The sequence below is a fragment of the Pagrus pagrus genome, assembly GCF_965226575.1.
Source record: "Pagrus pagrus genome assembly, chromosome: 11".
NCBI classification, from domain to species: Eukaryota; Metazoa; Chordata; class Actinopteri; order Spariformes; family Sparidae; genus Pagrus; species Pagrus pagrus.
In genome coordinates this window covers 31141875-31159265 of record NC_140195.1, presented here as the reverse complement: position 1 = coordinate 31159265, position 17391 = coordinate 31141875, and the positions used below count along the sequence as shown (strand labels likewise).

Here is a 17391-nt window from a genome sequence, read left to right as displayed (position 1 = left end):
TTATACACAAGTAAAATACCTGCAAATATGAAAATGTTTTCCCAGTTTGATAAGTCATATTTAATTAAAATTTTTACAACGGTGATATGAATTTGACTTTTTATCCAATGTTTTCAGGGTTTGTGTGTAAACAGTCTCTACTGATTGTAATGCGGTCCTACCTGTCTGTGTCCAGCTGGTAAGACAATAGTTCATGTGTGAAGGAATCATGGCATTGATGTACAACATTAAAGTCAGAGCTGTATCCGTAGTTAAATTATTCCTGATGTGTCTGAAATTTGCCAGATTTGAATTTGTTCACAACTTTTTTAACTTGTGTTTGGAATGTGAATTGCGAATCTATTATTATTCCCAAATATTTAAACTCATGCACCACTGAGAGTCTTCTCCCTTCTACTTTAACATCTGTGTCTGGATCTCTATTTGCAGACTTGGAGAAAAACATACATACAGTTTTATTAATATTGAGTTGCTGGTTTATTAACCAGTTGAGAGCCATTGAAGCCGATAGCTCTTCTGCGGCTTGCCTCTTGTTTTTGGCATGTAGACATATGACCACATGCGGATTAATGCACAGGCTTCCCTAGGCTGCAGCCTAGGGGCCCCACGTGTGGAGGGGTCCTTGAATTGGTCAGATTATTTTTTAGAAATTTAAATACACTTTAATGGAAAAATTCATTGACTTCTATTGGTCCGTGGGGTAATAAACAAACAAAACAGCACTGATTGGGCAGACATGTGTCACCTCATCCAATTAAGCTCATCGATTCGATTTGACCTACCTACATCACCAGCCATTACCTGTCAACCAAAATTTTGCAGCGGCAAAATGTCTGCCAAAAAACCCAGTGGGGCACAGAAGCGAAAAGTGCAGCGGGAGAAAGAAAAAAGGGACAGAGAACTATTAGCGAAGATTCCCAAATTAACAGGATATTTTAAGGCTGCTGGTTGTCGGGGTCAAGAAGATGCGGAGGTGGAGGACGTTGACCGCGACCACCGTGGCTCGTCATCTTCTCAAGCTAGTGAGGAGGGTGAGACAGCGGGCACATCCACTACAGAGCCAGCGGACACAACTGCTTTGACCTCCAGTGTCCAGGGAGTTAGCCACACTATGCTAGCCTCCGCTAATCCCTCCGTGAGTTCATCCCCTGTTGCTGCAGAGTGCGCACAAGACGCCGGCAATCCTGCTAATATTACCTGGAGCTCGGATCCTGCGTGCTGGGAGAAAATTGATGAAGATATGAGGAAATACTGGATTAAGGGGGGGCCCACATAAAAAATAGCCTAGGGGCCCATGACTACCTTAATCCTCCTCTGCATATGACCGTGTCATCAGCATACATCTGACAGGTAACAATAGATGGGCAGACTTCAGGTAGGTCATTAATATGCAAACTAAATAACAGAGGACCCAAAATTTAACCTTGTGGTACACCAACATGACTGTCCAACATTTGTGAAATTTTATGATCCACATGAACACATTGTTTTCTATCTGTTAGATATGATTTTATCCAAGTAACATCAGGTTAAATTATACTTTGATAACTTGGTAATTAATCAGGACTAACCAAATCAAAGGCTTTCATTAAATCAAGAAAAATGGCCCCTACCACTCCTCCCTTATCCAACTTAGTATTAATATTTTCCAAAAGAAAACAATAAGCAGTTTCCGTGGAATGATGTTTACAAAACCCAAATTGCATAGGATGCAATGAGAAGGACCCAGCATTTAAATGAGTTGTTATCTGTTCAGAGACTCATTTTTCTGCTATTTTTGATACTACTGGAAAAATACTGATGGGTCTGTGGTCAACTGATTTTAACACTGGTGTGATTATAGCAGTTTTCCAGGAACTGGGAAACACTCCTTTATTAATGGACCAATTAATATATATATATATATATATATATATATATATATATAGGGATGAGTGCCTCCTTATATTTAACCCTTTAATAAATACCGTGTCCATCCCATAGACACCCTTTGCCCTTGAACCATTGATGGGAGAAATAATCATAGTTATTTTGGAGTTGGTCACTTCTCTAAAAGTCAGAATGGGAGCATCAGTATTTAGAGGGGTGAGAGAGTTCTTAGATCCAGAGAACTTTTGAGATAGAGTGTTTGTAGAATCAATAAAATAAGAATTAAATGCTGTTGCCACTTTACTGGGACCATGGTTCACAATTCCCTCCATATTTAGTTCTATTGTTTTATTGATGGCATTAGATTTCCCTGTTTTGTTTTTTTGTTTTGTTTTTTTAAATTCTGCCAGATTTCTTTGGTACTACCCTTTGCTTCAAGAATAGCATCAATGAAAAATGTTGCTTGTGCCTGTCTGAGCTCTGTTACAACCTTATTTCTCAGTGTGGTAAATAAACGGCTCTCATGAACCACTTTATTCTTGAGGACCATCTTGAGGGCATGGTCCCTTTGTTTCATTAGTGACCATATATTCTCATTTATCCAAGGTATATGGTTTCTTTGCCCTGGTTTGAATTACATTTTTCTCATAAATCTATGTGGTGGTACTGGCAGTAAAATGCTTACAAGCCAGCCCAACCTACATAAAAATACAAACAAAAAACATGTCAATCTAGAGGGGATGCCCAATGTCAGCTACTTGGACAATAAATCAATAACAAATGCCTCTTCACGGGATAATCAAACTGAAATGTGCTCCTAGAAGCACAAGTGAAATAAAATGCTAAAAGTGAAGGTGTATAGGGGCTTGGGTTTCAAGAGGTTCAAGAATAAACAGATTCCTCACTAGAATGATGTGGGGCAGCCAAGAAAACACGATAGGGCCTAAACTGACCAGGGTTTCTGGCTGGCAGTCTCATGAGATGAGGTTCTCATTGGGTCAGGGACGGACTCAGAATGAGAGAGACAGAATCAGAATGATTGGTGGGAGACAGTAAGAGAGAGAATCCAAACATGGCATCTTTTCTTCAAGAACGTCAACATAGTCCTCAGGAAGAAAAGACGCCAGGAAAGCACCCTGAAAGTCTCCCCATGCTTGGAGTCTCTCTCTTACTGTCTCCCACCAATCACGTACAGGACTATGCAGCACAGTTCTCATGGTCGCTAGGATCTCACCATGGGAAAGTATAGTCTCAGAGAGAGGAAGTCACTTTGTCACTTGTACAGTTATTTCAAGTTCCAGCATGAAAAAATAGCAGTTTCATCAATAATTTTATGTACCGGGTGTTCATTCCAATTGATTTTTATTTAATTGCATTGTTAAGATTGGGTGACTCTCTTTTAGGAATTATATACTGATCTGACTTTGTGTAGGTTTTCGGGAATTCGGTTTACGATTCGGGGAAAATCATAATTGTTGTCCTTTTTATTCTCTCAAACTTCATAACAACGGCAATATTTACTACGTGGCAGGGTGGGTGTTACAGCGTGTTTCATGTTTTCAAAGTAATAAACCCATAACAGATAAATGGATCGACTAAAAAATACTTAACAATGATACACCTGACAGTGAGGGCATGTGGTAACGCTTTCCAAACTTCCTGTGCTGCGTCGAGCGGAAGCCCAGACGGAGACTGAAAATCATCAAATCCGCCTTCAAAATAAGACGCTTTCTCCTATATCACTGACTGCGCTATGGGTTTAAACTACCTTTTTCTAATATTGTAGTCATCCAAGTCCTATGTCCAAGTTATCTGGTATATGTATATATTTTATACTCCTAATCATGCATGGACATGTTTTACGCCGAAGGTTCCGACAGGAAGTCGTGTCAGTTTTATTATGGCTAACTGTACGCTAGTCTCTTATTCCAAGAAGCGCTCGCCGGACACACGCTCCATTCATCCTCGCGTCTCTATTTACTGGAGTACGCGACTGGCTTTGTGTAGTGCAGACGTCCTTAGCCAGGTATGTCGGGCTCAACTTCTCCTCCTCCCTCGGCAGAGGCGGTAGGAACCGAGGGGTGTTTTCCCCCCGGATACAAGCCTTTCAAACCCGAAGAGCACGGCCTGGAGCGCGGGTTCCGTCTCACAGCCTTTTCGGACCTGAAGGGATGAGGCTGCAAGGTCCCGCAGGAGGCTCTGCTCAAACTCCTGGCGGGACTGGAGGCGGACCGGGCCGACGGGTCAGGAAAGGCCGGAGACCAAGTATCGGACTTCGGCCAACCGTTGCCCGGACCCCGACTCGGTAAGGAACGAATTCGGAATTAGCATAGTTAGCCATTATGTCCGATATACATCTTGTCAGAAACCCTAATCAATAACGTTAGTTAGCTAGCGTAACTCTTGCTAACGATGCTAGCTTTTGATAAGTCATTTGGCAGCTCGTTTGACAGATGGACAGCTATGTGCGAATCAAAACAGTTTGTCTTTAGTAATCATCAACCATTGGATTTGTTACATAACCTACTTGGCTATAGCTAGTTGTAAGTTACCATTATCGCCAAGTCACATAGTAAGTGCGTTATAGATAGTAGCTAGCTAAGAGTGTTCAAGAAGAGCACACTAGTTCCGTGAGTTGTCAAATTCCCAGACGGTAGATGACTCAGCGCAAATGACTGTGATGCTTTAAGTGCAAAGTTCATGCTCTTAGTCACATTTCTTCCAGTAAAGGAGTTTGGCAATCCCGAGTTAAAGCGAGTTAAATTCCTAACTTCCTGAGTTTACTGCCTTTAGGGCTGTAGCCACCTACAGCACGTGTAGTTACAGAGTGACCACAGACAGAGAAAAGCCTGTACTGTTCATACATTGTAATGCAATCCTATGTAACAGTTCTGTTTGCCTCACTGCCTTTATTAATCACCGCCGCCACAAGCACACACACACGCACCACGAAAGTAGTATTCTCACTATAAAAAACACTGAACACTTTAAACAACTCATATTTATTGTAAGGCTATTGTATTGCATTGACAAACATTGCAACTTTGCCCCCTGGCTGTGGTGTGTTTCCAGGTGTCGGGATGGACTGCTGTGTCATTCCTCTGAGGCATGGAGGACTCTCACTGGTCCAGACCACAGACTTCTTCTACCCCCTGGTAGAGGATCCATACATGATGGTGAGTTACTGGCAGGTGTTTCCCTCTATGAAGCACAACATGCACGTGCACCCTGCCAATGCTCAACATGAACTATCCAGGAAGTAAGCTGTTCAAACACAAATATTTATGGAGACTACGGCCACTGCTAACAATTACTTCAGTAACCAGGAAGTCTACCCAACAAGTGAGTAAAAAGTTAGAAGTTATGTTAAAAAGTAGTAGTAATCATACAACAGAGAAATAAGACAGGTCTCTTCATATGAACAACTTACTTACTTACTGTTTATTGATTGAACTGACTAGGGATAGACTGATTATTGGCCCTAGCTGATTACCGGGGCCAATATTCACATTTTTGCTATTATCAGTATCAGTGATGTTTCTGTCAGATTGCCAATAAAATAAATTAATTTAAAAATGTGCTACTTTGGCTGCCTAGCTTCTCTACAGTGGAAGAGGAGCAACAGCCGCTAACAGCTAACAACAATGATGCTCTCGACCTGGCATTTTGTCAAACTATCCAGGAAGTAACAGCAAATATCTGGCTGTGGTTGGAAGATTGGGATGTCTGTGTTGTAATTACCAAGTGCCATGGGTGGACTGGACCTCCCAGATACCAACTGAGTGCACATTTAAGAGACATAGCTAATTGGGTTAAAAATTATGTTTCTTCATGACAGAAATGTGACATATCAAGAAGGGATCTTTTCCTTATTTGCAGATTAGCGACTTCATTACAAAAGACACGTAATATGAATGTCACACACAGGCTCCAAACCATATCTCTAAATATAGAAAAGATGTTTCTCCGTTATGTCTCAAATATAAAATAGAGATGGAAATCTCACTGACTGTCTCTGGTCTTGTGTTAAAATACAAAAATACTGGAATGATGTCTTATTTGAAATTCAAAAAAATGTAAAAATGGAGTTCAAACTTGACCCGGTTTCACTGCTCTTGAGTCTTTCCAATGGCTGTATAACTGATATGTATAGGGAAAACTCTATAATGTTTAGTGCCAGGAAAAATATCCTACTTCACTGGATTTTGGATAAAGCCCCTTCAATTGATGGCATAAGACAATAATGGAATATATATATCCTTGGACTTTTTGACCTGTCTCCTGCATTCCAAAGTTAATGTTTTAAATAGGACATGGAAACCATTTCTGGGCTAAAGCTCGACTGATAGGACCTTTTACAAACTACTGTTCTCTGCTGAACTTGGCTCTGGTAATTGCCACGCAGGGGAGTACGTCACCATTTTGCATGGAGGATACTCTGAGTCAATCCTCACCATTTGAGGGCCACTTCAAGTATATATAAGTTGACAGGATTTTTATTTAGCTCAACAATTAATGATATCTGCCGATATGAAACTTCACCATCATGATAGACTTTCTGACCATATAGCCCAGGCCTAGTTCCAACCGGATTCACCCATGTCAAACATAATAACTTTAAAGATGTGATAACAATTCTTAAAGGTGTTTGCCTGTTTTGACTAGTTTTTGCTCTCTGTCTTTCTCTCAGGGCAGGATAGCATGTGCTAATGTCCTCAGTGACCTCTACGCCATGGGCATCACAGAGTGTGACAACATGCTGATGCTGCTGAGTGTCAGCCAGAAGATGAATGACAAGGTGTGTTTGTAGGTAGATACCAAGGTCTTGACTTTGCTTTTATTTATTGACGCCACTTTTGTGAGTAAGTATGAGTGAAGTATATATTTTTAACAGATCTTGGACTGGGGGATTTTACATATGTAGTATTTGTCCATTTCTCTAGAGTCTTCTTTCATGATTCAGTATCATCTGTATGTGCATGTACAACACAGGATCGTGAGCGGGTGATGCCGCTGATGATTCAGGGTTTTCGTGATGCAGCAGAGGAGGGAGGGACTTCTGTAACAGGAGGCCAGACAGTGATCAACCCCTGGATCATCGTAGGAGGAGTAGCATCAGTCGTCTGTCAGCCTAATGAGTTCATCATGTGAGTTAAAACTGTTGCTGTGGTCCTGCATCTTTGATAACTGCACATTAGGGCTGAACGATTTATCGTTTTCTGATCGAAATTGCGATTTCAGACGACGCGATCATGTGATCGCCAAAGCTGCAGTTTTTGCAGCGCTCCTGACTGACCCAGGATCTGTTGTGTCAACTATTTTACACATACATGCCATCTCCCTACCGTCTTGCCAAGCTCACCAATCAGAAGCGGCATGCTACTCGTGGACAGGTCACGCTAACCAATCAGTATTAACCTGCTCCTTAACGTGTTCTGAAATGGCTTCAACTGGACCAGAAGTGGAGAAGAAAAACAGCACGTCGGTCATTTGGGAGTATTTCGAGTTTGAGGCTGCAGACGTGCACCAGAAACAGTTACTTGAAAAGCACTTGAAAAATCACGACAGGCGTTTGTATGACGAGTGCATGACGAAAAAGTCAGGTGAAAATGATTCTCAGGCCCACTGTAGCAAACAGACTACAATTACAGCATCTTTTGCCATATATAAATATCCGTATATAAATATCTAATATATAATATCCGTCTGAGATGAAGTATTTAAAATATACTTTATTGTGTACCTACCATGCTTTATGTAGTTAAATTTCAGTTAAAAATTCTTTGGGAAATTATAACACTTACAATTGGAAGATTAATTGATAATAAAAATATTCTTAAATTGCAGCCTTCACAGCACAGAACATCAACATAAAGCTGGAATGCCAGGATATGGGTGTTTCTGTTTACAAATGTGCATGTCATTACTGTCCACTGTTGTTTTGAAGGATTCATTTTTCTGTTCATCAATTTCTTAACCTCATTTCAGCATCCAACAAATATGTCACTTAGTTTGGGGTTGTCAGTTTACTCAATGATATAAAGGGGTCCCTTAAGGAAAAAGGTTGGGAAGGTTGGGGGTATTCACAGGCTGGTAAGACTTTAATAGCACAGTGTGTAGATTGCAGTGGTTGAAGTCTCCTGCAACGATGATAACGGCATCAGAGTGAGCAATTTCCTGAGCGACACTGCCTGCTGGTCATAAGTTAGCGGTGCCTGGCATTTATGGAGGGTTCTAAAACTAATTAGCTAAAAACAAAAGCAGCAATAAGTGTGTGGGGGTTTTTTTTATTCCAGGCCAGATGGTGCTGTACCAGGCGATGTGTTGGTTCTGACTAAACCTCTGGGAACGCAGGTGGCTGTGAATGCTCACCAGTGGCTCGATCAGGTGAGCCACTCTAAAATAATATAATCAATCGATAATAACGGCTGTGAGTGTGTTAAGTAATAATCATGTGTGAAGAAATCATGATAGATGGATAGAAATGTGTGCTTTTCCACATCAGCTGGTTAAATAAGCACATAACAGTTGAAGCACTGAAATGTGAAACCATGAGTGTGAAATGTCAGTAGAGGCTCAGAGGAGCGGATGTACAGTTGGAGGGAGTTCAGATAAAGCTCAAGGCCATATTCTGCAGAGCGCTTCTGTAGAGCCTAATGAATTTTTGGGTCGACGCCACCCTGGACTATCTCTGGTCCTGCAGCAGGCTTTTGTAGCTTTAAATGCAGCTTAATTCACTCAAGGGGCGGACACCTCATTAGCGAGCGTCAGCCAGATTCCTCCAAAGAGAGTTTAAAGCATAGCAATCATCCACTATGTCGCGCACACAAGAGTTCAAAGCATGTCCCCGTAAGAAGAGATAGTCATAATGGAAAACAGCTGTGTCAGTGAAATCCAATGAGGAGTGGAACAAAGAAGAGTGATTGGATGAGTCGTGGGGCTCACCGTCCCGTCTTAGTAGAAGTAGTAGTATAAGGAAAGCATTCAGTATACGACGCCAGATACACTTTTTTACAGGTTTGTGTCTTGTTTGATCTCATGTTCTTATTGCCGGCGATAAAGCATTATCGCACTCAGCTTTGAGGACTCTTTTTTTTATTTCTATTGGTGAGTTTTGAAACTCTGAAAAACCTTTTTGAACAAACAAAGAATAAGAATTTGAGACACGACGACTGTGTTCATATGAACAGTATTTGTAGTGTTGTTATTACATTGACATGTTTCTGTGCTCCCACTCCTCACCCCTCCACCATTATGTGCTCCTCCCTTCTCTGTTTGTATATCCTACCAGCCTGAAAGGTGGAACAAGATCAAGCTAGTCGTCACCAAAGAGGAAGTTAAAGAGGCCTATCAGGAAGCCATGTTCTCCATGGCAACGCTAAACCGGACAGGTACAATACACTTTGTTCACTATGTCCTGAAATTCTGCAGTCATCACTGATCAAGGAAATGCATTTACTGTTTAATTTATAGCTGAGAGATTCTATAAGAGCTTGTTCTGTGTGCCTCCACACCAGTGACTTGAATTACTCTGTCTTGCAGGCTTTCACTTCATTAAGAATAATAATAAATGATTGACTGAACGCCCATATAGCTTGGCTCCACATTTTAGCTTTCTGTCACTTTTTATAGTTATGATACAAAGTTTGTCTGTCAGGACTCATTCATATTGATGTTTTTGTCCCCAGCGGCAGGGCTAATGCACAAGTTCCAGGCCCACGCTGCAACAGATGTGACAGGTTTCGGGTTGCTAGGTCACGCCAACAACCTGGCAGCACAGCAACGAAATGAGGTGGCATTCGTCATCCACAACCTACCAATCCTAGCCAAGATGGCTGCCATCAGTAAAGCCTGTGGAAACCTGTTCAACTTGATTCAGGGCACGTCAGCAGAGACTTCTGGTATGAAAACAGATTAACACACAGAAGTGTTGTCTGTATATCTTTGAATGAACACAGTAATATGTATTGGATAGGGCCATGTGTTAACTGTTTTGAATGTAAAGCTGCAGCACTAGGAAATGTTGGGTTTGCATCAGCAGTGAATTAACACAGCGCTCTACAGATAAAGCCTTTGCTGCATGACTTCCTCTCTCTGCCTCCTGTTCTTGTCTGACTCCTGGCTGCCCTATCAAATGACGACTCCAAGCCCCAAAAACATGACTTAAAAGGGTTCAAGATCAAGATGATATGTTTATTGTACCCTGTAACAAACAAACACATCTGTAGAACCAGATTTGTGGACAAGGTCATCTCTGCAGCACAGTAAAAAAAATTGCAGCTTCTGTGATTTGGATATTGTCCTTGGCCATATTGCAGTTTCATCAAAATCTTAATTAATTGTGCAGCTCTGGTAGTATTAGTATTAGTATTTGATTGTTTGAAAGCGTATAATATTAAGAAAGAGCTTAACTGTCTCCAGACTGTACAGAATGCAGCTGCACGGCTTTTAACTCACTTTTAGCACACATCACCCCTGTTTTAGCTTCCCTGCATTAGTTACCAGTCCATTTTAGAATCAATTCTAAAATTTTGGTCCTTACTTTTAGAGCCCTTCATGGTCAAGCACCCCCTTACATCTCTGACCTGATTAAACTTCATGTACCTGCCCGTACTATGAGGTCGTCAGGTCAGAGATTGTTGGTGGTCCCTCACACCCACTTTAAGACCAGAGGTGATCGGTCCTTTCAGGCAGTGGCACCCAAACTTTGGAATGCCCTGCCTCTCTCTCTAAGATGCTCCGAATCTGTGGACTCTTTCAGGAAACAGCTGAAAACTTTTTTATTTAAGCAGGCTTTTAGTTAATGTCTTAAATTGTTTTATTCATTGTATTTTTATGTTTTTACTGTTGTATTTTATTTTATTGTGAAGCACTTTGTGATTTTTATCTGTGAAAAGTGCTATATAAATAAACCTTACTTACTTACTTATTATAATCACAATGTTGACCTTAAACCCTTCGTCCTCTCCTTTCCTTCAGGTGGGCTACTGGTGTGTCTGCCCAGAGAGCAGGCAGCCAAGTTTTGCTCAGAGATGAAGAGCCAGAGCTCTGGAGCTGGAGGTCAGGGGGCAGCAGGCGGAGCATGGATAATCGGAATTGTAGAGAAAGGCGACCGCCATGCTCGCATCATTGACAAGCCTCGTATTATAGAGGTTCCGCCACGAGGAAGCCAGGCCGCAAATCAGGACAACAGCTCCAACAGCCCTGCTCCTAGCCCCAATTTGTCATAGACACTGCCGCCCCTCTGACACTGGTGTGTGTGTGTGTGTGTGTGTGTGTGTGTGTGTGTGTGTGCGAGTGTGTGTGCGCGCGCGCGAGTGTGTGTGCGTGCATGTGTTTCTGTGGGTTGATGTTGCTGTCCATCTCATCGCCCTTTTTAGTTAAAATGCTAAGAGCACTCAGATTAAAACCATCATCTTTTCCAGTGAATGAGGGAATGGACAGCATCTTTATCCATTTTTGGAAATGGCAGATGGGAAAGCTGCTGAAATGAGGCCTACCTTTCACTTTTTTGTAATCAAATTTAAATTCAGTGTAGCATGCTCTTTCTTAATCCACATGACAAGTGATGTATAATTCATCTGAATGCAAAAAAGGTTTCTTGAAAGAAATACTTTAAATTCTAAGGAGAAAAACATTCCAAATCATTCTTGGCAGCAAAAAAAAAAGATTGTGTGTAAATGTATGTGTGTTTGAGTGTTTTCTAATTTAACTGGGGTGCTTTGCTGTGGGGAGGTGGAACAGAGGTTTTCGTTGACTTTTTGTTTGGGACGTGGATGATTCTAATGTTTCATGTTGGTGAATGTGTCATGTGAAAAAGAAATGGTTCATACTGGCACCTGGCTCTGCCCACACAGCTCTTAGGAAGGCTTGAGCAGCTTCCTTTAGACAGGCTGGGTGGTGTTTAGGATGTCCTTCTATGTCAGCTGATTGGCTGTCCAGCCCCAAGTCCCTCCCACTTTTCCTTTTATGAAGCTCTGCCTTTTAAACCCCAGCCAACAGGGCCAGGTAGAGTGGATGTTTGCCTTTGGATTGGTGTCGGACTTGAGACTGGAGGTCATAAGCTGTCAGCGTTTGTATATCTCCTGCTTTTCACAATCAATAAAACCATCAACTCACACTGACAAACTGTTTGGGTGTTTTGTAAGATTAGTGTGAACAAACTTCAAATGTATGTTTGAGCATAGAAAAATAATGTGATTAAAGAAATCATCTCTGATGACTTCTATTATCACCAGGCAAACCTTTTTTATTGCAAACATGACTTCTTAGCATTAAAAGCATGTGTGGAAAAAATGGCATTAAAGCTTCTATGGCTTCCAGTAAGACATGCCAGTAAGGAAGTGTGCACGATATCAGGGCCCTGGGACACGGTAAGTTAATGGAGTGGCCATTAGTGTTTCATTCCATTTATTTTAGGACATTAATCAACAGTTCTGTAAATGTTCCAGCATTACCCAGTATGTTGTTGATTACACCTGTGCTTTGTTCTGCTATGTCAATATGTCATGAAAAGGGTCTGTAGTAAGTAAGGTTTTTACCTTCCCACATGCAATTTAAGCACAGTGTAAACTAGAATGGCACTCAGAGTGCATACGTTTGCCATGGCCCAACAGTCCCCTTTTGTACACACTCGTAGATGCCAACCACCTGAATAAGTCTGATTCTTTTCATCAAGGTCTATGCATAATTCCCTGAGAATTGTCACTTAGGGACCCTATCTCACAATATTAAAGAAGGTAAGAAAAAAATCCTGAATCAATTCCCTTATCCAGATCCACACCAAAAGTTAATGGGGTCTATTTTAGGCTGAGAACCATCCATCATCCAAGTTTCATGGAAATCAATAAAGTCGTTTTTGTGTAATCCTGCTGACAAACCAACCAACAAATGGATGTGGGTAAAAGTGTAGCCTCCTGGGCGAAGGTATTGTACTTAAAAACAAGATCTGGACAGCATCCCTGGTGCCAGGACCATCAACTTATATGATTGACAACTAACTCATGATTCAATTAGGCTTTTGCCGGTGTAACCATGCTCAGCTACACTTTACTGTAGCTGGCTGGTCCAAACAACCCTTCGACTCTGCGCTGTGTGAAGAATGACAAACAGGAGGCTTGTGTGTCGTTTATGCTGCAGTTTATTATCTAGACAGGAACAGATTATGTACTGGTCAGTCATACAGTCGGCTTGGTAAGGCAGCTCACACAGCACACTACAAAAAGAATAGCAAGTTATTTCAGCACAGAAACTAACTAGCTAACTCAGATAGTACATTAGGCCCTTAAATGAACATTTCCACACATAAAAGTACAGCAACCCACTCATAACACTTATCATAAACCCTTCCATAACCCATAGTGCATACATGTTCATAAAGAAGGGCATATGGTCATTAATACACTTTATTTGTACACTGTGCTGCACTCGACAACTCACCTCGGGCAAGTCTCTCATAACTGGCAACGTTTCCTGCTAGTGCCACCTCTGAGAGAGGGTGCCATGGAGCCAACATTCCTATACAAATACATCCTTATCAAAATGTGGTTATAATGGCAAGTGGAATGATATACCTTACAGAATGTAACACCTCCCTAGGTATTTGTTAAGAGTTTAAAAGTTTACAGCTAATCTGCATGTTTTGATCAGACCTGATTGACAGCACCCAGGCAACAAAACCATCAACCAGAGCTATCCAAAAAATAAAAATCTTAATGATTTCAGGCCAATAGCACTTACATCTGTTATAATAAAATAATTGGAAACAATTCTGGTCTAACATCCCTGCAAGGCAATAAGTAACACACAACATATCTTCATGTTTGCCTATAAGCAAGGTCGCAGTCCAGAAGATGCAATTGTCACACTTGTGCATCTCAACTCCAAATACCTGGACAAACCTAAAACGTGCCTGAGCTCTTTTCATGGACTTTTCATCTGTATTTAAGACCATTCCACCTGATTTACTCCTGTCATAAATTATTCAGCTAGAGATCAATCCAAACCTCCACCACTGGTACAACTTTTTTCTCCCTGGCAGAATACAGCTGGTTATACAGTTATAACTAACATTGGAGCACCTCAAGGCTGCACCAGCTCACCTGTGTTGTTGACACTACACTGCAGTGTACCACCCGTGTGCCCAACCAGTCTCTTCTGAATTACTCAGCTGACTGACGGAGATGACCCCAGACTGTACTAGCGTAATGTTGACTTCATTTTTCATGTGCCAGATTGAATTGAATAATTGAATGAGCGGATGATACATGTACCATAAAGTAATTAGTAATTTTAACAAATTGGATTGATTTATTCTCTATGATTTAGCAAGATTAGGTTTATTTTACTATTATTTTTTCAAATCTTATTTATCGTCCTTTATTTAAACTTAACAAATGTTCATGAGGTAATATTATATTTAGCAACAGATTAATGGTCTATGTCAACAACAATAGATAGCAGCTAGATCACACATGGGCAACATATGACCAGTTCTGACCATCTCAGTTCGGCCTACTACGTCCTCAAAAAAATAAAACCATCTCCAAAAAATCAATAAGAGGCAGCACGTTAATGAATCTCGAAGAGAACAACTACAGTGAGTCTTCATTTCTATCTCGCTTGATTCCAACAAAGGCCGCTGTCCACATTTTGATTGGACAATAGGCCTTAAGTTGACTCTTGTTCACTCACCTCAAATGACAACTTACAATTGTGGTTGTCAAGATGGAGACATGATTGATTAGGCATGAATGCTTCAAAAAAGAGAAACGTTGATTCTGAATGTTAAGTACCAAGTATCCTGATTTTGCTGCAAACTTGTCATCGTGGGACAGAGGTGAAAAAAACAGTCGACCATTCATGAATCAGCAACAAAAGTTAGCTACATGCTGTTATACAAGCTAGCAAAACAGAGCAAGCCTTTCACTGATGGTGAATTTTTGAAAGACTGCATGATGGAGGCAGTCTGCATACTGTGCCCAGACGTCAGTGTGAAAACATCAGTCCGTCTCGTCACACAGTCACGCTCCATGTGGAAGCAATTTATGAAGAATTGGCTGCTAAATTGTCAAAAAAGGCAGCTGACTTTACATATTTTTCCATCGTGCTGACAGTGGGACCCCTAGTTCATTTTCCCATTGTTCTCGAATATGAGATATAGAGGGATTATATCTGTCCATGATTTCAGGATAAATCATTGAGACCCTACCTTTATTGAGATTATTGACCCCAAACAAAGAATCTAGGCAAGATGATGGGGGGACAGTATGAAAACTAGCAAACTTTTTATGTACGAAATCCCTGATTTGTAAATAATGGAAGAAATTACCACTAGTCAGTCCAAACTTTCTGGTTAGTTATTCAAAGCTAGCAAAAGTGTTATCAATATATAGATTCCCGATGCTACTTATTCCCCTGTCATACCAAATTTGGAAGCCGTTGTCTAATAAAGATGGTTGGAAAAGGCGATTGATTACTATAGGTAAGTGAATAGAAATGTTCTGAATACCGAGGGATTTTTTTTAACTGTTCACAATACGTTGTGATTTGGTCACAATTATATTCCCATTAATATTATTTACTAGTGACGGTAAAGACGCACAAGAGCATAACAGGGAGCAAGTGTGGACTGCTTATGGTCATTTCAATCTGCAGCCACGTGGGGTCCATACCATTCCAATCCTTTAGCAAGAGGAAAATAACATATTAATAACATTGCAGCCCAGTTATATGAGCGCAGGTCTGGAAGGGAGACCTAGGTCTTTTGGCCTTTCCATGAATTCCTTCCTTATGCAGGCTGATTTACCATTCCAAATAATGGAAGAGATCTTCTGGTTAAAATGCCTAAAAAATTACTGTGGTATAAAAGTAGGTATCGTTTGGAACAAATATAAGATTTTGGGTACAATACTCATCTTTACAGTGTTTTTTCTTCAAATAAGAGATAACGGTGCAACAGATCATTATCACATAATCATTTAATGTAATTTTTGCACTGTTCTAGAAGACGGGTGAAATTGCTTCTCAGTTGCTTTTAAATTAACTGGTCACTTTTACCCCAAAGTATGTAAAGAAGTCAACTGAAAGTTTAAACGGTAGATTAATAATAATAATAATAATATTAATAATAATAATGCATTTTATTTAAAGGCGCCTTTCAAAGCACTAAAGGACACCACACATAGCAACAAGAGTACATCAAAAAAGAAAATCAGGAAACATTTTAGTGCAACTATGAAAAATAAATAAAGAGCCGGAGTGATGTGTTCAGTAGAGGGAGTTCTGGTGATGATACGAGCAGCTGCGTTCTGGACCAGTTGGAGTTTATGGAGTGATTTCCGAGGTAGACCATGGAGGAGAGAATTACAGTAGTCCAAACAGGAGGTCATCAGGGTGTTTACAAGAATAGCAGTGCAGGTTGGTGTAGGGCAGACCGGGTAACATTATTGATGTGGGCTTCAAAGGTTAAGGTGCCATCCAGGATGACACTCAGGCTCTTTACCTGAGGTGATGGTGGGACAGTGGAATTGTCGATGGACACAGAGAAGGGGTTGTGTTTTGCTAGGGTGGATCTGGTACCAATGAGGAGGACCTCGGTTTTGTCGCTGTTCAGTTTGAGGAAGTTGAGTGAGAACCATGATTATATTTCCAGTAGACAGTTGGATAGAGCTGTGGGTGGCAGAGTGGAGGTAGGCTTGGTGGAAATATAGAGCTGGGTATCGTCAGCATAGCAGTGGAATTGAATATGAAATTTCCTGAGAATGTGTCCAAGGGGCAGAAGATAAATAGTGAACAGGAGGGGGCCAAGGACATAGCCCTGGGGAACACCGCTGGAGACTGGGGAGGAGCCAGATCTTAGGTTCTTTAGTTGAACAAATTGGGTGCGACCAGTGAAGTAGGATTTCAGCCAAGCCAGAGGGATGTCAGTGATTCCAATGGAGGCCACTCAGATTGTGATATTCTTCAGCACTTTTGCTAATAGGGAAGTGATCACTTTTATTAAAATGAAGTTTGTACCCTGATATTTTTCAAAAAAATTCAAAAACTCTTAGGGCCTCAGGTATGGTTATAACGGGGTTAGTAACATATTAATCATCCGTATAAAGTGAGATGGTATGAGTTGGGCCACCGCGTACAATACCCTGTATACTATTATTGCCTCTAAGAGCTATGGAAAGTGGCTCTATAGCAAGAACAAAAAGTAGTGGAGGGGGCCAATTAGGGCCAAATCCAAACTTATTGAGTGTATGTAGGAGATGGTCCCAGTCGACTCTGTCAAATTCCTTTTCAGCATCAAGCCATATCACTGCTTCTGGGGACATGGTATTAGACTTAGCATAGATAACATTAAACAGCCATCTCAAATTGAAATAGGACTGTCTGCCATGAACACACCTAGTTTGGTCATCTGACTGAGATGATATGAGGTAGAAGTGTTACACTCAGTGGTAGGTTGTTGGACCCAAAAGCGGACACAAGGCAGGATAAGGAGAACTAAGTTATTTATTTGACTGAACACAG

General features: G+C 41.0%; 1 protein-coding gene across 1 annotated transcript; it reads left to right on the top strand.

The window, feature by feature from the left end:
* The first annotated feature begins 3775 nt into the window (after positions 1-3775).
* On the top strand, positions 3776-11989 carry sephs3 (selenophosphate synthetase 3). Its single transcript, XM_084367602.1, has 8 exons — positions 3776-4174; positions 4942-5045; positions 6560-6667; positions 6862-7016; positions 8166-8256; positions 9161-9260; positions 9558-9770; positions 10849-11989. Exons 1-8 carry the CDS (start codon positions 3898-3900, stop codon positions 11097-11099), a joined length of 1299 nt encoding a protein of 432 aa, XP_084223728.1. The 5' UTR covers positions 3776-3897; the 3' UTR covers positions 11100-11989.
* The last annotated feature ends 5402 nt before the right edge of the window (positions 11990-17391 follow it).